The sequence below is a fragment of the Phalacrocorax aristotelis genome, chromosome 25, assembly GCF_949628215.1.
Source record: "Phalacrocorax aristotelis chromosome 25, bGulAri2.1, whole genome shotgun sequence".
In the NCBI taxonomy this organism is placed as follows: domain Eukaryota; kingdom Metazoa; phylum Chordata; class Aves; order Suliformes; family Phalacrocoracidae; genus Phalacrocorax; species Phalacrocorax aristotelis.
The window spans coordinates 782,625-806,543 of NC_134300.1; the positions used below are offsets into that span (position 1 = coordinate 782,625).

At 63.5% G+C, this 23,919-nt stretch overlaps 3 protein-coding genes and 1 long non-coding RNA gene across 6 annotated transcripts; 1 reads left to right on the forward strand and 3 right to left on the reverse strand.

Annotated features, from left to right (window-relative positions):
* Nucleotides 1–1,002: 1,002 nt before the first annotated feature.
* Nucleotides 1,003–8,889, reverse strand: RUSC1 (RUN and SH3 domain containing 1). Of its 3 annotated transcripts, none has more exons than XM_075074923.1 (10): nt 8,853–8,889; nt 6,387–8,068; nt 5,507–5,608; nt 4,866–4,942; nt 4,506–4,680; nt 4,279–4,384; nt 4,132–4,178; nt 2,840–3,857; nt 2,377–2,505; nt 1,003–1,699 (listed from the first exon to the last, which is right to left on the reverse strand). In XM_075074923.1, the coding sequence occupies exons 2-10, from the start codon at nt 7,993–7,995 to the stop codon at nt 1,684–1,686; spliced, it is 3,279 nt and encodes a 1,092-aa protein (XP_074931024.1). In that variant the 5' UTR covers nt 7,996–8,068; nt 8,853–8,889; the 3' UTR covers nt 1,003–1,683. The 3 variants fall into 3 exon arrangements, with proteins under 3 accessions (XP_074931024.1, XP_074931021.1, XP_074931023.1); XM_075074920.1 differs by having other exon boundaries at nt 1,003–1,704; XM_075074922.1 differs by lacking the exon at nt 1,003–1,699 and adding an exon at nt 1,711–2,254.
* LOC142048227 (uncharacterized) lies at nt 7,626–10,555 on the forward strand. The gene is made up of 2 exons (XR_012657440.1): nt 7,626–7,713; nt 8,430–10,555. It is a non-coding gene; the product is annotated as an uncharacterized LOC142048227 (long non-coding RNA).
* FDPS (farnesyl diphosphate synthase) lies at nt 9,030–11,622 on the reverse strand. The gene is made up of 9 exons (XM_075074924.1): nt 11,371–11,622; nt 11,154–11,294; nt 11,000–11,080; nt 10,781–10,903; nt 10,462–10,550; nt 10,121–10,193; nt 9,914–9,991; nt 9,703–9,837; nt 9,030–9,446 (listed from the first exon to the last, which is right to left on the reverse strand). Exons 1-9 carry the CDS (start codon nt 11,548–11,550, stop codon nt 9,246–9,248), a joined length of 1,101 nt encoding a protein of 366 aa, XP_074931025.1. The 5' UTR covers nt 11,551–11,622; the 3' UTR covers nt 9,030–9,245.
* A 4,023-nt stretch (nt 11,623–15,645) lies between these two features.
* HCN3 (hyperpolarization activated cyclic nucleotide gated potassium channel 3) lies at nt 15,646–23,768 on the reverse strand. Its single transcript, XM_075075216.1, has 8 exons — nt 23,182–23,768; nt 20,182–20,611; nt 19,866–20,027; nt 19,154–19,372; nt 18,540–18,686; nt 18,197–18,437; nt 17,409–17,573; nt 15,646–16,915 (listed from the first exon to the last, which is right to left on the reverse strand). The coding sequence occupies exons 1-8, from the start codon at nt 23,487–23,489 to the stop codon at nt 15,771–15,773; spliced, it is 2,817 nt and encodes a 938-aa protein (XP_074931317.1). The 5' UTR covers nt 23,490–23,768; the 3' UTR covers nt 15,646–15,770.
* Between the last annotated feature and the right edge of the window lie 151 nt (nt 23,769–23,919).

Consider the following 23,919-nt stretch of genomic DNA (forward strand, 5'->3'; position numbering starts at 1 on the left):
GAGATAGGGCCTTATAAATCTTGTCGGGTTTAAAGGTCCTCTGGCTCAGAAGTGGTTGTGGGCATAAGTAAGTTTGGTAGCTGGCTGCGTCACCCAGGTATGAAATAACCTTTTGATGACCCTCCTTTCATGTAACCTGACTTTTTTCCTTTTTCCATGCCCTAGCCTCATCAAAATGCCATGCTTGACCCATACACTTGTCTTCCTCTTAAACTAGGGGTGCCAAGCCAAGGATTTTTTTTTTAATTAAAAAACCAGGTTGAAGCACCACTTGTATTCAGCACCTGCTGGCTTGACCCCCATTTTGAAGTCCGGGGCAGCTGTGGAATCCAATCAGGGCTTCCTAAGGCAAGCCAAGTGCCATGCCAATTAAGCTTCACCGTCCCTTGTCTGCGAGTCAAAATTCCAGCGAGAGAGAACCGCAACCGAGAACGGACTGAAAAGTGAGCAGCTTTAGCCGCAAAGCCGAACACGGCGCATCAGCTGAGGCACGGTCTCCTTTGCCACTGAAACAGTGGCACTTAGAAGGACGAAGCATGGTTCTTTTGGTATGAAATCTTGTAAAAAAAACACAACCAAAAAAAAAAAAGCCATCCAGCATTGACTGAAATCCTGTGACTCAGTAAAAAGATTAGTTTTAATTTAATAAACAACCCAACATATACCTTTACTAGTGCCGTGCAGCTCCCATCGTGTGGGGCTGGTTATCAACAAGCCAGAGTGACACAAACATTCCCAGGGCTATTTCTGGCTGCTGCTGCTTCCCACACCTCGTAGGACCCTGGGCCCTTCCTGCCAGGGCCCGCCTTCGTACTGGGCTCCATGGCTGTTATCTGACATTGCTACGTGGAGCACTGGCACAGCCCCGCTGCACGCTGGCTTTGCCTGCAAGAGCATTTACTCACCGAAGAGCCAGCACCAGGCCAGGCTACCCCTGCGGGGATGGGCCACGTGGCCATTTCCAGCTCCCCCCAGCTGCAATGAGCCATTCACACACACAGACACGTGAGTCACAACCTTTATTTCCAGCTTTTCCGCCCCCCCCCCCCCCCCGAATAAGCTCGTTCCTGTGGTTACAAGTATTTACAGAGTGCTGGGACTGCGCACAGGTAGCCTTGGCCACCAGCCCCAGCCACGGGGCGAAGCAGGGCACTTGGAGGTGGCAGTGGTGGCAGGACACAACGGCACAGAGATGACACACAGAACTGTGAGCGCCACGCAGGGACAGGGTCCTCCCCTGCCCTGGCACAGGCGTGGGCAGCAACTGAGGAAACACGAGTGAGAGCGGGTCCCAAACGGGGGCCACAGCGAAGTGCCAGCAGCTCTGCAGGGCCATGCACAGCGGTGGCTTACGGGACGCACCCACAGCAGGTGGTAACGTCATGCGAACAAGCAGCAGCAACGGGCACCAGGGCAGGGTCCCCTGCAGAACCACCGGCCCCGAAGGTGGTGAAGAAGTGGCAGGAGATGGTCCTTCCTGGAAATGACACCTGCTTCGGCAAGCTCAGCTGCTTCCTCAGATCTCCTCCGCCTCCTCACAAAATCAGGGATGTGTAGCTGACAGGAACTAGGCCAGTGCTGTTTCCATGGCAGCAGCGGATCCAGTCTTCATCCACAGTGGAGAGCAGCTGCAGGATGTCCCCTTTTTGGAAGCTCAGGTGACCGTCAGCAGTGCCTGTGTGATCACACAGCGCCCGAACTGCCCTGCACAACAAACGCCGTCAGGGATCCATCTCCCCAGGGGATCCCTGGTAACACTGAGAGAAGCTTCCACAGGACTCAGGAGAGGTTTTGATGCTCATGTATGGAGCCAGTGACAGCCCCCACCCTCACCCCCACCTCCTCCCAGGGAAAGATGCCATCTGACCGACTTGGCTGAGAAGCCCCATCACAAAACCAGCAGCAGCGTGTGAGGTCAGCGCCAGTGAGGACTGGGGAGGAGGGAGACGGCCGAATGTGATGTGGGATGGCCACCCGCCCTCCCTGCTCGCTCGGACAGACGCTGCACAAGCACAGACAAACCACTACAGCTTTTTTTTCCTGACCTGCCATATAGCTGCCCCGACAAGCTGCTATAAATCCACAAAGCACAAGAGAAAGCAAATGATCAAAATTCCCCCCCGAAGTGTTTGGGGAGAACAACTGATCACAGCTAGGCAGACACACAGTTCACCCAAAGCTCAGCGGGGACAGGGAATCGCCGAGGGAGCAGTCAACGTGCAAGGTAGCAACAAGGAGCGGTGTAAGCCTTTCCCTAGAAAGGTGTGTGGGATAAGCAGACCATGGGAACAGCCCCTGCTGCCCCCCACCCCTGCACCAAAAAAAAAAGCCTACCACCAGCTTTTCAGCCTCAAAGACTACAGCGCCCTGCATCACCTGTGGGTCTGCGGCACACTGGATGCATTCCCCTCCGGCTCTTCTTGATCACAGGTCTTCTCAGATGCCAGCCCCTTCACCATCATGGCCAGGACACGTGTGCTGGGGGACAGCCAGCTAGAGGGTCTCCTGCCACAACAAAAAGGAAGCCACAGGCTTGTCTGGGAAGCCTTTTCCTGCTCAGAAAACTTCTGGCAGTCTGGGAGCTGACAGAGGCTCTATCAAGCACCAGTGAACCTCCACCATGAGCTCCTGCTGCTCTAAAGGACTGAGGCAATGTGATGGCAGCAGCACCTGGGACACGCGCTAATCCCCTGGGCACAGCACAACAGCCCAGGAGCACCGCCTGGATAATGGGCAGCACAAGACACCCCGTGAGGCCAGGAAACCCCAAGCCTGAGAGAAAAACACCTCCTCAGCACATGCCACTTCCCCCACCCTGCCTGCCCAAGCTGGGTCTTACCTGGACCTAGCTGAGACGGTGTCAGGACTGGGAGGGAAGCTCCTGGCAGAGGGGCTGGTGGCTCCAAAGAGCCGGCCCAGCCAGCTGCCCTTGTCAGGACACGGAGGACCCCCAGCCTCCGCGTCAGAAGGGGCTGCCCCATTCCTATTCGCACGAGGCTCTGGGGAAGCAGCCAGGAGTTTCTCTCCAGAAGCAGGATCATCTGGTTTGGTGGGTGCTCCAGCTCCAGCGGGCAGGATGAGGTCTTCAGGGGAAGAGGTCGCAGAGGTGTCAGCACTGCTGCTGGACTTTGGACTGGAGAGTTCTGGGGCAGCTTTGGTCTGAAGGAGCTGCAGCTCTGTGCCTCTAGGCTCATTCACAGATACGTGGGGTCGCGCAGCCTGGCCAGGGCTGGAATCCCCCGCCGCCGTCCGCAGCCTTGTCCACCAGATGAAGGGGAACTTTTCCTTGCTAGGAGCAGCATAAACCCTGGAGGCCTGGCTCAGCTGGCCCCACCAGCCACTGAGGCCAGCCCCGGTCTCCCGAGGGCCTTCCTCAGGCCTGTGGATCTCTGGGGAGCTGTCAGCTCCCAGGAAAGTGCGACTGAGCTGGTCCCCCCACCGCATCACGTGCTGGAAGGTCTGCTGCAGGGCAGCCCCCACCTGGGGGCCAGGGACCAGCCCGCGCACAGCTGCCTGGGACCTTGTGCTGTCCTCTGCATCGGCTGCCCTCCCCAGACTATCAGGGGGGATCTCATCTTCCAGGCTTGCCCCTGCAGCAGTGCTTTGGCCCTCCAGAGAAGGCTGCACAGCCCCCCAAGCCTGAGCGGCGTGATGGGCAGGGGACAGGGATGACTCCAGCCGACAGGACAAGGGTCTTACATCGACAGAGAGGTGGTGGTGTTCAAAGAGCAGATCAAGATGGAAAGTCAGCACTGAGAGGGGCTGGATGAGCAGCAGCAGTTCATCAGCGAGGTGAGGAAGAGGGCCTTGACTCAGGGCGAAGAAGGCCATGGGTGAATACAGCATGGAGATTACACCTATGAGATATGGACAGTGCTGGACAGCTGCAAAATGACCTGCCTTTGCCCACGCATCCCTCCCAGGGCCAGCTGGTCCATCCTAGCAGGTCCAAATGATGCTCCAAATTGTCTGCCTGACTGCCCTCATCCAGTACAACAGCCACAGAAAACAATACCCTTGGTCCACTATGGAAATCGCAGCCAAGCATTGTGGGTGGAACAAGCATGGGATTATCACCCTGGCAAGCAGGAGAGGACTTGGGTGGGGAGTTTCTGGGCACTGTGTCCTTACCTGGGCTCTTCTGCAGGTGAGAGATCCACAGCTCCAGCTGCTTAATGCTAAACAAGACAAAGGGAACCCAAGTTAGAGCTCTTGGGACTCTGCTCCAACCTGCCATCACGGCAAGGACAGCCTGGGCCATCAAGGGCCAATACTCACTTCAAAAGGCCGAGGATAAAGGCATGAAACTTCTGCCTGGTGCTGTTGAGAGGGGCCAGCCCAGCCACGTGCCAGCACAGGGAGTAGAGAGAGCGGGTGTTGGGGCCTGTAGAATACACGACACAGTCTCTGGGGACACATCCTTCCCCAGCCCGGGCTGCAAAAGGACTCCAGGCACCTTGAGATGCTGATCCCAACATCTCCAGGAGCATGTTCCTCACACCCACCTGTCTTCACAGAGGCTTCCACCACACTCCAGGGGGAATTTTTCCTCTGGCCTGTGATAACATCCTTCTGGAATGGCTTCAGCCCATCCTCCACCAAGGCGTAAAGCGCAGGGCAGAGGGTGTGCAGCAGCAGGTAACCCACATCTGGGCTGAGCCGGCTGTCTCCCAGCTGGGCCTGAAGTAGGGAGGCACGAGGAGGGGAGAGGGAGGGAAACAGCAGCACCTAACCCTGAGCCTGCAGGGACGGAAGGGTGGGATCCTCCCCCTGGAGCTCCCAAAGCCCCTCCTGCCAAAGCCTGCATGGCCTGCCCTCGCTCTTGCCCACCCCAGCCCGGTCAGGGCCTCAGCCCAGACCCTCACCTTCTGCACCAGGTTCCGCGCAGTGCTGAAGTGGGCGATAATCTTATCCACAGCGGTGCTGACGGCGATCAGCAGGGCTGTTGGCCAACAGAAAGGAGGATGTTCAGCACGGCACCCGACCCCCACCGCCACTGCAGGGCCTGCCTCGGCCCAGCAGCAGCACGCAGCCGGCGGGGCACCAGCCACGGCTGCAGCGAGGAGCAGCTCTGGCCATCAAGGCCTGGAGGAGCCAGCGAGGAGCGCACGGACGCCAGGACGGCCCAGGGTACCGGAGCATCCCAGGCTGTTGCCATGGGAAGCCGTTGCTGCCGGGTGCGGGGATGGAGGACCCGCCGTTCCCAAGGGGACGAGGCCAGGAGGGAGGCGGGGGCTGGAGACCCTCCAGGTGTTCGCAGGATGCCGGGACAGCCCCACCCCCGTTCTCCGGCTCGACAGCACCATCTGCCGAGAGGCGGGCAGGGCCGGGCCCGCCGCCCCCCACCTCTGGGCCGAGCCCCTCACACCTCCCCAGGCCCTGGGGGTCTCCGTCCCCCTGCCCCAGCCCTGTCACACCGCTGCCGCCTCCCGGAGCCCCGCTCGCCGGGGACGGGACGGAGCCGGCTCCGAGCGCGGCGGCGGGGCTGGCGCCGTGGGGCCGTTACCTTTCTTCTGCTCTCCGCGGGGGCGACGGGCTCCCTCCGTGCTTCCCCCGCCAGGCCGGGCTGCGCCCGGGGCGGCTCCGGCGGCGGACGGCGAGGGCCTGGCTGGAGAGAGGGGGGCGGCGGGATGAGGCGCAGCCCGCGGGGCCTCGCCGGGCTCCCCCGCGGCGCTGCGACGGGGCGGCGGGGCCGGCGCGGGGGAAGCGGGGCCCGGGGCCGCCCGCCGGGCCCGGGCGCTGCTGCCGCGGGAGGCCCAGGCCGCGCCCGCCGCCAGGAGCCTGCGCGGCCGCCCCGGGCCCACTCACCGCGGGCGGCGCCGGGGCCGGCCGGGTCGCGGTCGCCCATGGAGCCGGAGGGCCGCGGCGGGCGGAGCGGGCCGGGCCGGGCCGGGCCCCGCGGGCCGGGCGGCGGGGAAGGACCGGGAAGAGGAAGGGCCCGGAGGGAGCCCGCGGGCCGGGCGGCGGCGGCGGCAGGGCGGGGTAAGGAGGTGCCGCCGCGGCGGGGCCCGCCCGGCCCCAGGCAGCCGGGAAGGGCCGGGGCGGCCCGGGGGACGCAGCCCCGGCACCTCGCGGGCCGCCCGTCCGAGCCCAGCCGGAGGCGTGGAGGGGCGAGGAGTGGGGGAGAAGCGGCGGCCCCTCAGCCCTGCCCGGCACAGAGCGGTGGAAGGGCACGGAAACCATTCCGCTAGCCAGGAGCAGGCCAGCGCGGCGTGCAGCTGCAACACGCACCCCCCACCTTGGCAGCCGGCCCACCGCCCCCCAGAGTCCTGCAGCCCCACGATGTGGCCACTGCGCCAGAGCCTGTAGCTCCCCTGTGCCCCGCTCAGTCCCCTAAAGGGTGACACCCCTGCACCCAGCCCAGAAGAGGGGACCCAAATTCTTACCCTCCTTGCAGGTCTCGTCTCCTCTCTCAACCGCCCCTGGCACCCAGGTGTCCCCACCAGGGCCGCCAAGCCTCCAAACCAGGGCGTCATTATCACAACCGGAGCCCAGCCCCTTCTCTCCTGGGAGGCAGCTTTGCTGTGGAAGCCCCCCTTCCTCTGCGTCCACTGGCTGTCCCTCGGCAATGGGCTGCAGTCCTGGCCGGGATCGCCGCCTCTTCAGCTGGTAGCTTTCCATAGGGGCCAGCATGTGTCCACCCAGAGGCACAGGTGGCATCCAGCCTGAGCCGTCACTGCCTATGGCCATCTCAAGGGGTGCAGATGGGTGCTGAGATGCCACCAGCTCTGCCCGCTCGCCAGCTGGCTGGCCCTTAGGCTTGTTGGAAGCACTGCGGTACCGCAGCTCCTTGAATGTGGTCACCTCTCTCTGCCTGGAGCTGGGCGGTTTTGCTGGCCAGTCGTGCTGGAGCTGGGGCTGGGCTGGCTCCTGGCCCATGGCGCTGGAGAGGAGCTCACTGGGAGGCGGCAGCTCTGTGTCAGGTGAGAATACAATCAGCCAGTCGCTCTGGTCAGGCCTGGCCTGGGCAAGAGTAGGCCCAGCAGTGTTCCTCTTCCTCTTCTGGGCAAGCTCATGGAAGGAGGTGATGGTCTTCTTGCCCGCATCTCTGCAAAGGTCACCTGAGCTGGGCTTTGGCTCCTCCAGCTGCGCGGGCAGGAGTGGCTGCTCCGCTCTGTGTGCATTGAGAACCTGCAGTCGTCTCCGGGGTCGGGGGGGCACAGGCGGGGGGATGCTGCCAGCCCGGGGCCGTGGCTCGGGAGCGCTGCTTGGACTGGGATCCCGTGCCCGATCACAGGCCACGCCTGGTCTGCATCCTGGTGCAGGCGGTGCCGGAGGCGCGGCATCAGGGTTGGGGAGGGAGTTGCAGTTAGGGTCTAGGGTGGCACAGATGCTGGTGGTCTCCTGCACCACTGCACTGGGAGAGGTCTCATCACACTGGGAGTCAAGTGAGGTGCTGCTGCAGAGGCTGTCCGGGCTCTCTCCAGCCAGGGCCTCCGATCTCTGGAGCACTGTGGGGTTGAGGTTGGCGTCTCTTCCATCACACATCCTACTGTGGTCAGCCAACGGCTGGCCATCCTGGGCATCTTCTATGGGAATAATGGTGGGCTGATTTTCAGGGGATTGGGACTCTTCTCTGGAGAACACCTTGCAGTACACAGAGACCGGGGAGTCATCCAAGCTGAAATCTGAGCAGCTGCTGACAGAGGAGGACGAGGAAGCCAGATCACAAGGGGGATCACAAGGGGAAGCCACCTCCTCCCCAGCATGCAGGTAGGGAAAATCGTCTTGAGCTGCCTGGTTCTGGAGACCCAGCGTCACTGGCTGCTGAGTGTGGGACTCGCAACACTGGCATTTCAAAGAGGGATTGTTGGAATTGGCATCCACTTGCTCACAGTTCTTGGGGCAGTCACTACAGCCAGTCTGGTCTTCTCCACCCATGGAGACAGAGGTTTCTTGGAGCTCTGGGTGCCGGGAGAGGTGCAGCCCCAGGGAGATGTGCTGCAGATGGATGTGGTTGAGGTTGCACAGCAGGCCTTTCTTTGGAGCCAGCATGCTGCTGCCTCACTGGTAGTGCCGGGGCTCCTCAGAGAGGCCCACACCTCCTCTTTTCAGACCATCCAGCTCCCTGCAAACAACAAATGCCCTTTCAGTCAGCAGGGGAGAACATGGCAGCACAAACCTGGAGAGGAACAGACAGGGTGAGAGGGAGGGTGGTGACCTTGCAGCAGCCACTGAGCAGGGAAGGGCCAGCTGCAGGGGACCAGCACGAGGGCCTGTGGGTTCAGAGGCAGGAATGCATCCAGGGGAGAGGGGCTGCCCCACAGCACCCCACTGAGCTCGGGCCTGTCTGGCCAGGTGGGGGCTGCAGCCAGTGGCTGGTGGCTGGGATCCCAGCAGCTGATCCCTGGAGCACAACCTGAGCGTGGTCTAAGGAAGCTCTGGCTGGTCCAGGCGTCTGCAGCAGCAGGGCTGAATCCCTCTGACAGGTCTCAGCAGCCAGGAGCATCTCAGGGATGCCGTCAAGGAGAAAACGCCCTTGGAAACCTCCGCCCGGGAGCTCCTGGCCGAGCGAGGGTGGCACAGCCGGCGCTCTCAGCCCAGGCCCGGCCAGCCGGGGGCGAGGAGACGCCCGGCCTCAGGACCAGCCCGCAGACCTGGCTCCCGCTGCATCCTGCCCACGGCCCGGCCCTTCCCCGGCCTCGGGGCCAGCTCCGGCCCCGGGCATCCACCGGCGGCCCCGGGCAGGGGACCGGCACCTCGGCCCCCAGGCAGGCGGCTCCGCCCCGACCCCGAGCATCCACCGGCCCCGGAGGCCCACCGGGCGCCCCGGCCCCTGGCCGCCGCCCGAGGCCAGCCGTGCCCCCGCGGAGCCCCCGGCCCAGCCCAGCCCCAGCCCCAGCCCCGCTCACCTCGTCGCGCTGCGGCGGCGAATGCGGCTGGCGGGAGGGAGGGAGGAGCCGAGCGCCGCCACCGCCCCGCCCGGGAGCCGCGGGGGTGGGGCCCCGGTCCGCCCCCCGCCCCCCCAGGCGGGAGGCACGGGAGGTGCTGGCATCCCCCAGCCCCAGCCCACACCAGGCAGCGACACACCCACAGTAACTCGTTTATTGACACAAACACCGGCAGGTTATCTGCGAGCCCCCCCCAGCACCCGGGCTACAGACAGCCCCCCAGACCCCCGATCCAGGGCAGGAGACCCGGCAGCTGGTGGGGCAGGGCCCAGCTCCAGGCCACTACAGCAGGGGGGGCAAACCCTCCCAGCCCCCCTTTAGCAAAGACTAAGCAGTCCCAAGACAGGCCCATCATCACTTCTGCCGCTTGTAAATCTTCTGAGCTAGGCCAAGAAAGATCTCTTTAGGGAGGCGGCCGCTGTGTTTTTTGATCAGTTCCTGCAGGCGCCGATAGCTGCTGTCCTCATACTCCTGAAAGGCAGCCCTCATGCCCAGAGTCTCGTAGAGCTCCTTCACCTTTGCCACCTTCTCAGGCTCCTTACAGCCATAGTTCTCCTGGGAAAACATCAGAACAAGTCAGGCTGAGGTCTTGCTCTGAAGGAGCAGCTACAGAGTGGCTGTGCAGCAGGAGTAACCACCCACACCCACCACGCCTTCTCCCAGGCAGGTAGCAGCACAGCACAGCTGCACAGGGCTTGTCAAGTGTACGTTAGGGTGCTACACTCCCTCCACAGCCCGTCCTCAGGGAGGGAGCCCACACACCACCTCTCCCCCCCTCTTCAGGGGGTTTCTGTCAGCGGGGTGGTGTTACCTCCAGGATCTGCCTCTGCTCTGGCGTGACCCGACGCAGACACTCCACCACCAGCCAGCTGCACTTATTGTCCTGGATATCTGTGCCAACCTTTCCCATGAGCTCCGGGTCCCCAAAGCAGTCCAGGTAATCATCCTGTACAAAGGTGGAAACACATGAGCACGACAACCAGCATCTTACGAGCACTGAGGGATGGGGAGCCACCTCCTACCTGAATCTGAAAGAATTCACCCATCTCCAGCAAGATCGCTTTGGCATTGTCATGCTCCTCCTTACTGTCAATACCAGTCTAAGAGGGGGAAAAAGGAATAAAGCCTTCCAGTACCTGCCTTCCACCCACCTCCCAAACCCCCTGCCCTCCTCGACAGCCTCATACTGAGGGTTAGGTCCCTCCCGAGACAGTTTCCATAAAACTCACCATGTACATGGCAGCGGCCACGGGCAGGTAGAAGGAATAAAATGCTGTCTTATACTTAACAATCGCCTTATACCTGTGGCAGAGGAACCACACTCAGTGACAAAGCCTAGGCCTTCCCCTCCCACCAGGGCTCTGCAGATCAGGGCCAGCAGGAGAAAAGCAGCATCTCCCTCCCTCCCAGTTCCCAAGCTCTGACAGCATGAGCAGGACTTGCTCCCTAAAGCCTGGTAGGCGACAGCAGCTTTGCAGCAAGCCAGTTGTCTCTCTTACACAGCCTGGAAGGGACTGCAAGCAAAGCCACCCTACCACAGCTGCGCTGGCAACTCTGTCTTTCTTTTTACCTCTGCTCACTGAAGCGGTTCAAATCCACCTGGGAAACAGGAGCAGTGATGAGGTCCAGCATCTGCCCGAGCTCAGTCTGGTAGGCAGTCTGCAGAGGAAAGAAAGGATTTATTCACACAGTCCCCCAGGAAAGTCTCCACAGCACAGTGAAAATGCCAAACCCAAGCCCCGTTTGGGCTCCTCTGAGTCTGAAGTGCGTGTCTGGCGAGATGTCCAGGAACTTAAGGAATAGTCTGAGATCCACATACCATCAGACATCCAGAAGCCGCCTAGACCCAAGGTTAGTCTGCAGGAGGGGGATGCAGGGGCCAAGCTCACCTGCAAGAAAAGCTCCAGCAGGTGCAGGTAGTAGGGGCGCTCCCCACAGTACTTCTTCAGCAGCCTGTAGACAGACGACTCGATGAGGAAGGCATCATTGATGGCATCCAGACCGACCCCCTCCTGCACCAGGAGGGCAGGGACATGTCACAAAAGACCCCGACCCCACAGTACCCCCTGTGCTCCCCCAGCAGACAGGGGCCTCCCCAACACTCTCACCTTCTTGTACCAGCAGAGCTGCCCCCGGCGGGTGAGCGATGCGTCCATGATGTCATCGGCCACCAGGAAAAAGGCTTGGAACTACGAGAGAGTGGGTCAGGGGGCGTGGGGGATTCCCCACGGGGTCCCCGGCCGCCCCCGGCCCGGCTCTCACCAGCTCGATGCACCAGCCGACGGCCAGGGCGCAGCGGAGGCTCTCCGGGTCCTGCTGCCCCGGGCTCGCCAGCTCCCGGAAGGCGGCCAGCACCGTCAGCCCGCGGTTACACTTCCCGCCCGGCGCGTTGTACTCCAACACCTGCGGGCGGACAGGAGCGGGCAGCGGGCGGCCCCGGGCCCGCCGCCCCGCCCCCGGCCCCTCGGGCCTTCCTCACCTCCTTCAGCCGCGCCACGGCGTCGCCCACCTCCGGGTGCCCGAGGCCGCCCTCGGTCAGGTCGCGGACGACCTGCGGGAAGAAGCCCATGAACTCCTCCCGCTCAGCCGCCGCCGCCGCCGCCGCCGCCGCCGCCGCCGCCGCCGCCGCCGCCGCCCCCTTCGCCCCGCTACCGCTCATGGTGACCGAGAGCGCGGCCCGCACTCGCCGCCGGAGCCCCGGCGGCCTTTAAAGGCGCTCCGCCCCGCCGGGGCGCCGGGCGCGGGGCTCGCCGGGGCGCGTAGTCCGGAGGCGCGGGGGCCGCCGGCGCCTCGCGGCCGCCCGACTACAACCCCCGGCATGCCCCGCGCGGGGGGCGGAGCCAGCCGCCGGCCGTGGCTGGCGCCCGCGCTCATTAGCCCGCTCCATCGTATGAGGATGAGCCCAAGGCGGCTGAGCCAGTAGGAGCGCGGGGAGGGCGGGACCGAGCCGGCCGATTGGTGGAGGAGGGAATGGAGCGAGAGCCCAGGCGGGGGCGCGCGGCGCAGCCGGGGGCGCGGGGCGGGTGCGGGGCAGGGGGGTTGTGCGGGGCAGCTGGGGGGGTGCAAGCAGTTGTGAGGGGGTGGGGTGTAGGACTGCAGTACAGAGGTGGGGCGCAGGGATGCTGTGCAGTGCAGCTGTGGGGTGTAGGTGTTGGGGGGGGATGCAGCGCAGGTGGGGTGCGCTGCACGCCTTTGCACACAGGCTGCACCCGGGTGCCGCGGGGAGGTTCGGCTTCCCATCCCCCTCATGGCCGTCACCCAGCTTGGCCGAGGGGTCGCCGGGTGGGCACAGGCCTGCGGTGCCACCCTTCCTGCACGGTGCCCCAAGGTACACGGCCCGCGCTGGCCCTGCAGCTCCCTCCCAGGCACCCGCGCCGCTGATTGGCAATCTCCTGCTCACCCGCCGTAATCCTCTGATCTCCACTAAGCCCGGTTTAATCAATCTCTGCCTTGTTACCTGCTAAACCCCAACCCGCCATTGCCGCAGCCGGGGGCACGGGGACTTGGGGCAGAGCTGCCCTGCCGCACCGCCGCGTGGCCTTGCAGAGCTGGGCCGGGCCGCTGGCCGCGACACGGGGCTCTGCCCTCGCCGGGGCAGGCAGTGGGGCTCTGCCTTGCCCTGGGACACAGTGGGAGCCAGGAGGACCCTTTGCCTCCTCTCCAGCCTAGCAGCGTTGGCTGCTCAAGCAGCCCAGCCCTGCAGATGCTGCGTAAATCGTGGCTGGGCATAAGACACAAAGGCTGGAATTGTGGTTCCAAGAAAATGCACTTTTCGCTTCCAGCAGCCTCGGCATGCTCTGCAGAGCGGCTCACTGGCTAGGCACAGCCAGGCCCGGGCACTGACAGTGCAGCCTGGCCCTCCACCAGCACGCTGGGGCAGGGGACTGTTAGCCTACGTGCACTCTTAATCAGGCTGGCTTCAGTGTAATCTGAAATAATCAAATTAGAAAGAAACCGCTAATCAGCTCTGATCTCATCGTGTGCCACAGAGCCTAATTCTTGCTGATGGTGGGGCTGCCACCAGCATCCTGCAGGCAGGGGCCACCCCGGTGCCGCAGCCCCGCAGCGGGGCTGCCGTAGGAAGAGGCGCAGGGCACCGCAGGGCAGCTGCCTGTGTTCGCACCCTGCCTGCGCTGTGCTGATGGTGCCGCAGCAGGGTGTGGGGGCTGCCGGGGAGGGGTGCAGGCAGAGCAAAGCTGTGACCCAGACCTGCGCCAGGTGCGCTGGCAGCACTGCGTGGGGCTGTGTGCCGCAAATGCCCCAGCTTCTGCGGCTCAGGCACCCCAGCCCATCTCATGCTGCATGACCTTCATTTAATCTAGTTAATGCCCAGAGTCTGCTCTGCAATTAGGCGCTACCAAACCTCCCCCTCCCCCCAGGTTAATAAACAGAAGGGAGATGGAAGGGGAAAATAATCAAAGATTAAACATTAATCTCCCCAGGGCCTAAAGGAACGGGGGTGGGCAGGAGGGGACCTGCTGCCTTTGGGCTCCCACTGTGTTCCTCAGGTCTGTGGGGCCAGGGAGAGGCCCCTCACCAGGCGCCCAAGGATGGTCTGGCTGCTCCTGGCTCCAGGGAGGGCTTTTGAGTAGGAAGGGGACCGCGGCATCCCCCCAATCCCATCCTCACGGGCAGGGCGCTGGGGGTGCAGGTGGGCAGCACCAAAGGAGGCTCCCCCAGACCAGCTCAGAGTCTCTCTTTATTATTTAAATCCATTATGTACAACGACCAAAAATAAAAAAACGCTTTTAAATTCTCTGCGATATGAAAACTACAAGCTCTGTACATCAACTGCCGTGAGTGCAAGAGTGAAGGATCATGGTCTTTGGTGGCTAGACTTGCGCCCACGCACGCCGCAGAGACACACACGTGCACGGCCAGCACCCCCGGCCCCTCCAGCCGCCCCTCTTGCCTCCCCACCAGGACAGGGCACTGGCGCCACGAGCTGACACAGCTCATGACAGGGGTCCACCGCGGCGGTGACTGGAGCACAGGGTGGCTCTGGCTCCTGGCACGGGGCTGTGGCATGGGGAGGGTGCACCGGCGGTGCAGGTGGCAGAAGCGGAGCCATGCTCAGTGCTGTCTGGGCTGGCCCGCGTGCTCTGTGGGGGACACCTAGGATGACCGCTAAAACAACTACATCACGCAGTGTAAACACAGCCTGGGTATGTCTGACTATGTGGCCCGGCTGCAGACCCCTTCCTGAGGGGCTGCTGGGGAGACACTGACCATGGGGATGGAGTGGGATGGGGGTGGGGGTGGGGAAGGGGAGTTGAAGTCCGTGAAAAAAAGGCAGTGCTGGATATCCCCTCCAATGGACACACTGACGGGATTCCTGCCAGGCTGCTGTGCCCCGCAGGCTGGGCTCCCCGCGCAGTGCTGCGGTCCGGACTAGTCCCGACGTCCCAAAACACGAGGGGGGAGAACTGAAGACCTCACTTCAAGAAGTACTGTGTGGAACAAGACCCTCGCCCACTGCACCAGGGGTTTGGCAGGCCCTGCTTGGCAGCAGCCAGGCTCTGGAGCACGACTACAAGCCATGGTTCCTGACTCCAGTAGTGGGAAGCAGCTTGCGCAGCGCAGCAGGGTCGGGAAGGGACACTACTCTAACCAGGACTGTTAACACAGTTGGCCCAAAGCGACACTGTAAGTAGAGCTCAGCTGCTCAGCAGAGCCACAACTCAAACACACATTGCTGACTACTGGCTCTGGAGGGGTGATGTGGGTTGACCGCGGAGACGCCAGGCCCCTGCCCTCCCGCATGGAGACCCAGGAGGGTGAGGGGAGGCAGCCCCGTGGCCCCACATGTCACCCAGGCGCTGCCCGGGGTTGACAACTCTTCATAACACCCTTTTTCTCGCTGCAGCGCTGGTGACCGGTGTCTCCAGGCAGTCTGGAAACGGGACCGCAGCACAGGGCAGGGGGGAGCAGAGCCTGGGCTCAGCACCCTCCCAGGAGCTGCAGACAGGTCCCCCCACAGGCAGCCCCCCTGCCAGAGCATGGCAAAGGTCCAGGCCACAGCACCCAGGTATAGGGGCAGAGCCCTGCCTGGTGGCACACCCCAACCCCACGGGGACCCAGCATCTTCGAGGCAAGATGCACCCCGAAGTTGGGGAGAGGCACGCAGGGGCCTCTCAGTGGGAGACCCATCTGCCCCCAGCTCCACCGCTTGGCACTCGTCACACCAGGGGGGCCCTGACCGGGACCCCCAGGTCCTGCCACTGTGCCCCAAGGGAGATCCTGCAATGGCCTCCAGCCCCCTCACTCTGTGCTCGGCAGTGGGCCCTAGTGGGGCTGCCTCTCCCTCCTCTCCCAAAAAGTGAAGGCGCTGGGCAGAGCCTTCCCAGGATCATGGTGAGCGTGTGGAGCCTGCTGCAGCGAGAGGATGAGGCTGGAGGAGCTGCCAGCACCGGCCTGGCCCCGAGGAGAGGCCGTGGGGGTGTGAGGGCAGAGTGCAGCGGGGCCTGGACCCCAAGGAGCAGTTGCAGGGAGCCGGGCTCCCAGGGAGGCCGGGTTTGGGTGAGGGCTCTGACCCATCCCGCTGCCCCCAGGGGGGCAGGGCTCAGGACAGATGGTGATGAAGCAAGGAGGGGAGAGCCCAGGCAGGGTCCCTGACCTGGGGCAGGCAGCAGAGCCCCCTCCTCATCCAGCCAGTCCAGCTCTGGGGTTGCCCCACACCCATCCCTGCTGTGCCCCCATGCCCGGAGCGGCCAGTCCGCATGCCCGGGCGCTACCTCTCACCTCATCTTCCCTCTGATGCAGCCGAGGCTGGGGGCCTTCGCCAGGTGCTCTGCCTCTCCTGCCGCCTCTGCTCTCCTGCCACAGGTGCAGCTGGGGTGCCCGGGTCCCTCCTGCCTGTGCACGGGTGCCACCGGGAGCTCACATGTTGGACGGGAGTTTGGGCTTCCCCGTTTCCACCTCGGGGCTGAAGGCCACAGAGCCCTTGTGGGAGGGACCTGCTGCCTGCCTGGATGCGGAGACCGGGGACTGCGGGGTGGATGCTCCCACGACAGAGTGGCTGGCTTGAGCCACTGATCCTGAAGGCATCTGCTGCGGGTGTGCTGGCTGGCCTGGGATCCCCGGACATGGCTTGGTGAGAAGTCCAGCTACCGAGGGAGAGGATCTGCGGGCCAGGTTCCCTGCGGATTTCCTGCCCTGCTGCAGGGAGCTCCCATCAGCTTGCTGGGCCACTTTGTTGGGAAGGGAGGGCTGGGAGGCGGAGAGGAGCCGGACATCCTGGGTGAGCCGCCCCACAGGTAGGCCCTGGATGCTCCTGTGCTTTACCAGCTGCTGCGGCTGCATCAGAAGAGAGATGTGGGAGCCGGTGGCTCGGGACAGGCTGTAGTGTAGTGTTCTGCCCGCTGGCAGTGCCTGCTCTGAGCTGGGGGACGGAGCCCCTGCCGCCTGCTGCAGCAGCGAGGTGGAGACCGAGGCACCCCGGGACTTGGAGAGCTGGGGCTGGGAGCTGGCCAGGGGCTGCTTGGCCGCCGGTGGCAGCTCCCCCTTCTGCGCCGTGCGTGGCAGGGGCTGTGCCCCATGGCTTGGTCTCTGGCCCCCGCTCTCCAGGGGCACCTGGGACTGGACCATGGGGGAGGAAGGCGAACCAGCGGCCGGTGTCTGGAGGTGGGACTGCACCCCTGACGGGGAGCTCATGGAGGAGGGCCGGGAGCCCCCCAGGCTGGGCTGGGACCTGCGCACTTGCTTTGTGAGCAGAGTGGCCTCAGGTGAGAGCGGGCTGGAGATGGAGGAGGGCGGCAGGAAGATGTGAGCCTGCAGGCTGTGCTGGTGAGTCAAGGCAATGGCCACGTTGGTGGTGGCAGCAGCTGTCTGCAGGGGCGCGTGCACCAGTGGCTCCCAGATCACCGGCTTGCTGCTCAGCTCCCGGCCCATTGCCATCTGCTGCAGGTCCTGGATGTTGTGGGCCATGTCCTGGTCATGCTTCATGATCTGCTGGATCATCTCATTGTTCATGGGCCCCGCGCTGTGCTCGGCTCGCTTGCGGAGCAAGATGGAGTTCTTCTTCCCTGGGTGGGAGGCAGCAGTGTCATTGACCCTGGGAGTGCTGGCTCTTGGGGACACCGTGGAGGACAGGGTGACAGTGGGGAAGGGACAGTAAAACCTCACCAGTGTGCCAAAGGGAAGCAAGACCCTGGGGAGGGTCCAGGCTGGGAGAGGGAGAAGAAGAGACAAAACAGGGGAGTCTTGGCTCCCCTGGCTCCAGGTTGAGGTTGGGGTCCTGCTTGTCTTCCACAGGTAGGGAGGGGTGAGGACAAGCAGCTGGCCAGCCACAGACAGTGTGTAGGGGGGTGACAGCCCCCTTGGGAAGCCTGTCCTATGGCATTGCCCGTATTTTGCCTGGGAGAAGACAAGGATCCTGGAGGCAGGTTCCTTCCCTGTGCTCCCCCTCATTCTCATTGCTGGGGACCCATGGGGCTGGGGTGCCATGATCCACAGGTTCCATCATGCTGTTACCCATGGGGCTGGGGTGCCGTGCTGGGCCCAGGGGCTGCTCCTCACCTATGCGGTCCAGCCGGTCCATGGCCACCGTCTCAAAGGCCCTGCGCATCATGGGATACTCCTCCAGCACCTCATTGAAGTTATCCACCGACAAGGAATAGAGGCGGCAGTAGGTGTCTGCTCGCACGCTGGCTGTCCGCCTGCCCCGCGTCAGCAGGCAGATTTCTGCAGGGAGACAGGTTTGGGTGTCAGGATGATGTAGCTGTCCGTCCCCCTCCCAACAGCCTCCCCAGATAATGGCAGCCAGAGTGGGGACAGGACTGCCCGGCACTCCCACAGCCTGCACAGAAATAGAGCATGACTCAGGAGGAGAGACACACCGGGGAGTTCAGACAGCCACGGCCGTGCCCTCGGCCAGACACAGCCTTTTTCTCCCTCCCCAGGCCATGGAGACTTCCCTTGGCATGGTGATATGTTCACCTGGCTTGTTTCTCTCCCAGACCTTTGCTCGTAGCCCGTAAACTGGCTCAGGAGCTCTGCTCTAAGTCACCCTTCTCCCCAGCCGGAGGCAGGGTGGGTGGATGCCTCCTCTGCCCAAGCCAGCCAGAATTCAGGGCTCTGACTGCTGGTCTCTGATTCAATCTGCTGGATAAGGTACCCCGTAAGAACAAGAGTGGTGGACTTCTGAGCCCCAGAGCCCAGTGTGAGGTGGATGCCAAGCCTTTGGCACTGGGCAAGAGGGGATGGGCAGAAGGTGCAGCAGGCAGAAACATCAGGGATGCCTCGGCTCCTGCCCCCTGGCAGCTCTGTCTCCCCTCTGCTCTCCACGTCCCCTAGCCCATCCTCACCCCCGAAGTAGGATCCATCGGACAGCTTTGTCTCCTTGTTGCCCTTGGTGAGGATGCTGACCACCCCGTGCTGGATGAAGTACATCTTTTTGCCCACAGTGCCCTCGCGGATGATGAAGTCCCCAGGCTGGAAGACCTCAAAACGCAGCTTGGTCAACATGGCTGTCACAAAGTTGGGATCCGCATTGGCAAACAGGGGCATGTTGGCCACCAGGTTGCGGCAGTTGAAGTTGATGATCTCCTGCGGGGTGAGGAGCAGGTCAGCGGCGACATCACCGAGCCCAACCCCAGCAAGCACCGACCCCCCTCCCCAAGTCACCAGCACTGGGGGGCCTGCCTGTACCTCTTTGAGTGGCTCACTGAGCTCCCCCAGGATGTTCTCCTCGTCGAACATCTTGCCCTGGTAGCGGTGCTCGTAGTACTCATGGATCCGCTGGCGCGTGTCCCCAGGCAGCTTGTGGAATGACATGTACTGCTCCACTTGCTTGTACTGTGGGAACAAGGCAGAGCCACAAGGGGCTGCGCTGAAACAAGCTGCATCACACCAGAGGCTGGCGGCGCTGCCAGCCAATGCTTTCCCTCTCCTTGGCGGTGAGAAGCAACTGCTGCCAGAGCTGAGATCCAGCCACCCCTGCTCCAGGGCCCTATCCTAAAGGCCACCTCTAAGGTGGAGGGCAAGATCCCTGTGCTCTCAGGGTGCAGAGGGTCCTGGGGCAGAGGTGAGGATGGGGGCCTCACTATGCTAGGGCAAACCCCAGCATCACGAATGGGGCATCTCTATCCACATGGGCAGCCTGACTGCAGTCCCACACCCCCTGGGTGAGTGGCAAGGGCAGAGATCAGGGCAGGAACCTGCAGCGCAGGGCAGGCCATGCTGAGCAAGTTTTGGAGCTGGACCCACTTGTGCCAGGGCTCCTTCCCCCAGTACTCAGGCACTCACTACCCCACCCTGCTGACCTTCTCCTGGTACTGGCGCCGGGACGAGTCCAGCGACTGGATGAGGGCAGTGGCGTGGCCGATGAACATGGCGTAGCAGGTGGCCCCCACGATCATGCTCAGCATCGTGAGCCAGACGTCGGTCATGCCCTCAGGCGCCTGCTGGCCGTAGCCGATGCAGAGCATGTGGCTCATGGCCTTGAACAGGGCGTGTGAGTACTGCTTCCCCCAGGAGTCGTTCTGCAGACGAAGGAACAGCAGCGCTGGGGCTCTGTCGGAAGGAGCTGCTGGGTTGAACCCCCCAGACCTCCCCTCCCCAGAGCCAGGGAGTCCAGAGGCCCAGCGAGGAAAAGGTTTCTGACATGTCCAAGCCCAAAGGGCAGAGCTCTGCTCCAGGAGGAGGCATTGGGGACTGTGCAGAGCCCTGAGCCTGCACCAGCCCCTGCTTGAGGCAGGAGGCAGAAGCCCCACTGCCCTATTCCCTCCCGGAAGGGCATGAGGGATTCCTCTGACTGCTCCAACTCCAGCGGCAGCCAAGGGGGACTGAGATGGGAAGGTGATGCAGAGATTCACTCTGCCCCATCTCATTGCTGTTGCAGGGCTGTGATCAGAGATGCTGCTCTGCAGCACATGGATCCAGGCAGCTCCAGCCTTAGAGTATGAGATGTGTAACCAAATCCTCCCCTGCCCCTGTAGATGCGCAGCTGGCATCGCCCCTTCCTGGGGCACTCACCACCATGTGGTTGATGGAGACCCAGCAGTCCTCGGGGAAGTCTTGCAGCATGGGCACCAGGAACTGGAGGCAGCCATCCCAGTGACACAGCAGCAGCATCATGCCGATGAGGTTGAAGATTCTCACCACAGCACTGGCCAGGTCGTACGTCATATGGAAGATCTGGGGAAGAGGTGGGAGTGGAGCTGCAGAGAAACTCTTTTCCTAGATCAGCCTTCTGAACCCCTGCCCTCCAGCCAGCCATACCCCACAGCCAGGGATCCCTGACCTGGCTGAGACCCTGAGCAGGGGCCTTGGACCCCCAAGGGGTTCTCACCTCCTCCCACTGGTGGATGTAGCGGATGAGGCGCGAGAGGCGGAGCAGGCGCAGCAGGCTGAGGATCTTGGTGAAGCGGACGATGCGCAAGGCCCGGGCCGTCTTGTAGACATCAGAATCCACCTGGGTCTCCAGGTCAACGATGAGGAAGATGTAGTCAACCGGGATGGAGGAGATGAAGTCAACCAGGAACCAGCTCTTCAAGTACTTCATTTTGATGGTGTGAGGGTCAAGGATGATCTCCGTGTTGTCCTCCACCACAATGCCTGTCCGGAAGTTCAGCACCAGGTCAGCCAAGAAGAAAGTGTCCGAAAGCACATTGAAAACGATCCAGGGAGGGGTGTTCTCATCCTTGAAGAAGGTGATGCCCACAGGCAGGATGATCAAATTCCCCACCATCAGGAGCAGCATGATGAGGTCCCAGTAAAACCTGCAGGGAGGGAGCGTGGGGGATGGAGTGGGGCAGGGAGAAGTGGGGAGAGGCAGGACACAGGCAGTTAGAAAACAAACCCAGGGTCCAACACAGTGCGGAGAGACAAGCACTCAGGGCACACACACACGTGCCTGCCCACACATGTGCCTAAGACCCTTCTGCTTGGCTGGGATGCATGCAAGTATATATATGTTGAGAGGAGCAATTCTGCACCAGCTCTTGAGGGTCTGGGGGAGCAAACATCACCCTGTGTGTGTAGGATTGCTGTAGCTCAAGGAGTTTGGCCATCACTCCTCCCTCTCCTCATGGCATGGCAATGCACACACACATATGCTCCTACCCCAAACCTGATATCTGCCCTGTGGAAAACTCAGGGAGGATGTGGGCTTTGCTCCCCGTCATCCACCAGCTCCCTGCCCACCACCCAGACTGGCTTAGCAGGATTTAGAATAAGCTTTGCTGGTTATGCAAACCAAGTGCCAAGCTCCTGAGGCATCCAAGGGACCTGGGGGCCTGGGAGGCAGTCGGGATTGCAGCACAGGCGAGCCAGGCAGCAGCCAAGCAAGGACAGACAAGTGCCATCACCATGAGGAAGGTGGGAAGAACACATCTAGCCCCAGAGGGGCTGCTCACGAGCACTGGGCAGCAGCAACACAGGCCAGGGCCTGCAGGACACCTTGATCCACCTCCTTTTTCTGAGAGGCTTCAGAAGAAAAGCCAGGAGACAGCAGGCAGAGCAGTTGATTAGCATTTGGTTATGCCATGAAATTCAGCATCCCCATTCACATGCAAATGTGGCGGGGATGTTTTCAATCTTCATACAAACGCGTGTAATGCCTTTCTTCAGGAGGCCTGCAATGGCTCCTGCAACGGCTTGGTGGACTCCCAGGCTCCACACTCAAAGTCCTTACAGGTGCCTGGCAAAGCAAGTACAGCTCCCACCTTTGTGTGCCCCTGTGAGCCCCGGCCCTGGTTGTGGGTACAGATGTGAATCTCCACAGGTGACCTCAGGGCAACCCTTTGTGCCTCATGGATCCAAACTGGTTTTTGCACATGACAAGAAGCCTGCGGGTGTTTCGTACCCTGCATCCTCAGTGGGGTGCAGGCACCAGGCTTTCTGCAGGTGGTGAGGAAGAGGAGGGAGGAGAAGTTGTGGCATCACGTTTGAGGCAAGAGCCCCAGAGCCTGGCAGGGAGAAGAACTGCCCCAGGGCGAGGAGCCTCACACAAATTAGCACTTCCTTGTCCATGGCCAAGGTTTGCTGGGACAGGCAAGGAGATCGCCTCCTGCACCCCAACACTGCCCTGACAAACGCTGTGCACGGAGCAGGGAAACTGCCTGCCCCCGTAGCTGCCTGAACCCACCGGGAGCACTTGATTCAGATTTAGGCTTAAGCTCTTTAGGGCAGGACCTGTCCTTTACTGTGTCAGGCTGAACGTGCAGGGCCCTGATCTCGGTGGCCTTTATGTATCCCCATAAAGGGATAAACACCGGCGTAATCCCACCAGCTGTCCACCTGCCAGCTCACTTCATGTCACCTTCAGCACAGGGCACTGGCTGCGCAAGCTACTCCTGCCAAGCTCAGGCTCACAAACTTTGGGGCGGCTTTTCCAGGAAAAGGGCTTGGAGGACTCGCAGCCCTCGGTGTTGTGCTGGAGCAGCGTGGGGGAACTGGCACGCGTGGGAGGTTGGGGCCCAGTGGTGAGAGGAGCTGGCTACAGGTGCCGGGGACCCACAGTGGGTGCCGGCCCTGCTCCAGGGTGCCTCACCAGGCTGGGGACATCGGCTGTGTCACAGCTTACTGCGGGAGATGACTGCCTGGCAGCTTCATCCCCCGTAGAGAAAGCCCACCCTATATGACTCAACATCCCCGTGACACCCAGTTCCTCCCATATCATCTGTCCCTGAGCTCTCCCTGTGATCCCGGTGACACTGCGAGCCAGGCCCGTCCCCTCGCTGGGCGCCCTGCCCTCCTCCAGCGGCTGCCCGGGCTGTGGAGAGGGAGCCCGTGCTGGGCAGGCCCCGTGGGCCCCTCGTGGGGCCCGTGTCCCTGTGGGGACGGCACAGCTCCTCACTGGACGTGGAAATTAAAAACACCATCGAGAAGGAGTGGGGGGAAGCTTTGCAAGAAGGCAAAGACAGGACCCGGACTGGGTCAGCGGAGATCCCCGGCTTGGCTGGGCTGCTCCGGCCCAGCGGGAGCCCCAAGGGCCCGGGGGTGCGGGGGCCCGGGGAGGGGCTGAGGCAGAAGAAGGCGGTCTGTGCTCGCCGTGGGGCCGGGCACGGGATAACCCGAGGATGAGGAAGGGGCTGGGGCAGCGCGGCCCCAGGGAGGACCGGCCCCGCGGCGGCTTGCCCGGCTGCGGTGGGAAGCCGCGTCCCTCGGGCCCGGTGCGGAGCGCCGGCGCCCGGCACTTGTTGCCCCGACGGCCGCCGGCGGCGGGGCCGGGCCGGGCCGGGCCGGGCGGCGGAGCCGCGCTCAGCACCACGGACAGCGGCGCCGCGCGGGGCCGGGCCGGGGCGGCGGCACCGGGGCGGCGGCACCGGGGCCGGGGCCCGGGTCCCACCTGAAGTCGCTGTAGGGGTGGATGATCCAGGCGCCGGCCGACTTCACCCGCTGCCGCTCGATCTCCACGGCCCGGTGGCTGCCGAACATGCGCAGCGAGAACTTGTTCACGGCGGGCTGCAGCATGGCCCCGAGCTGCCGCTGCACGAACGTGCCCGCCGCCGCCTCACCCTCCGCCACGATCTGCTCCGCCGCCGCCGGCGAGGCCGGGGCGACGCCCGCCGCCCCCGCGGGTGCCCCCGCCGCCTCCCCGTCCAGCACCGGCGGCTTCTCCCGCGGCTCGGGGCTCCGGCCCGGCGCCGCGTCCATGCCGCCGCCGCCGCCGCCGCCGCGCCTCACGTTTCCTTCAAACGCCCTTGCCCGGGCGCCCTGCCCGCCGCCCCGCCGCACATGCCCGGCCCCGGGCGGGCGCTCGCTCGCCGCCCCCGGCCGCTCGGTCACCGGCCGCTCTCTCTCGCCGGCGCCCACAGCTCCGCCGGCGCCTGCCTGTTGCGCACGGCCTGGCGCGGGCGCGGCGGCCGGGCCCCGCCGCCAGCGGGGAGGCGCCGGCGGCACCGGAGCGGCGACGCGCCGAGCAGCGAAGCCCGGGCGGCGGCGGCGGCGGCGCGGGACCCCGCGGCGGGCGGGGCGGGGCGGGGCGGGGCGGGCGGGGCTCCGAGGGCGACGGCCGGCGCCGCGCCCCGCCCACGGCCCCGCCCACGGCCCCGCCCACGGCCCCGCCCCACCGCGAGCGCCGTGT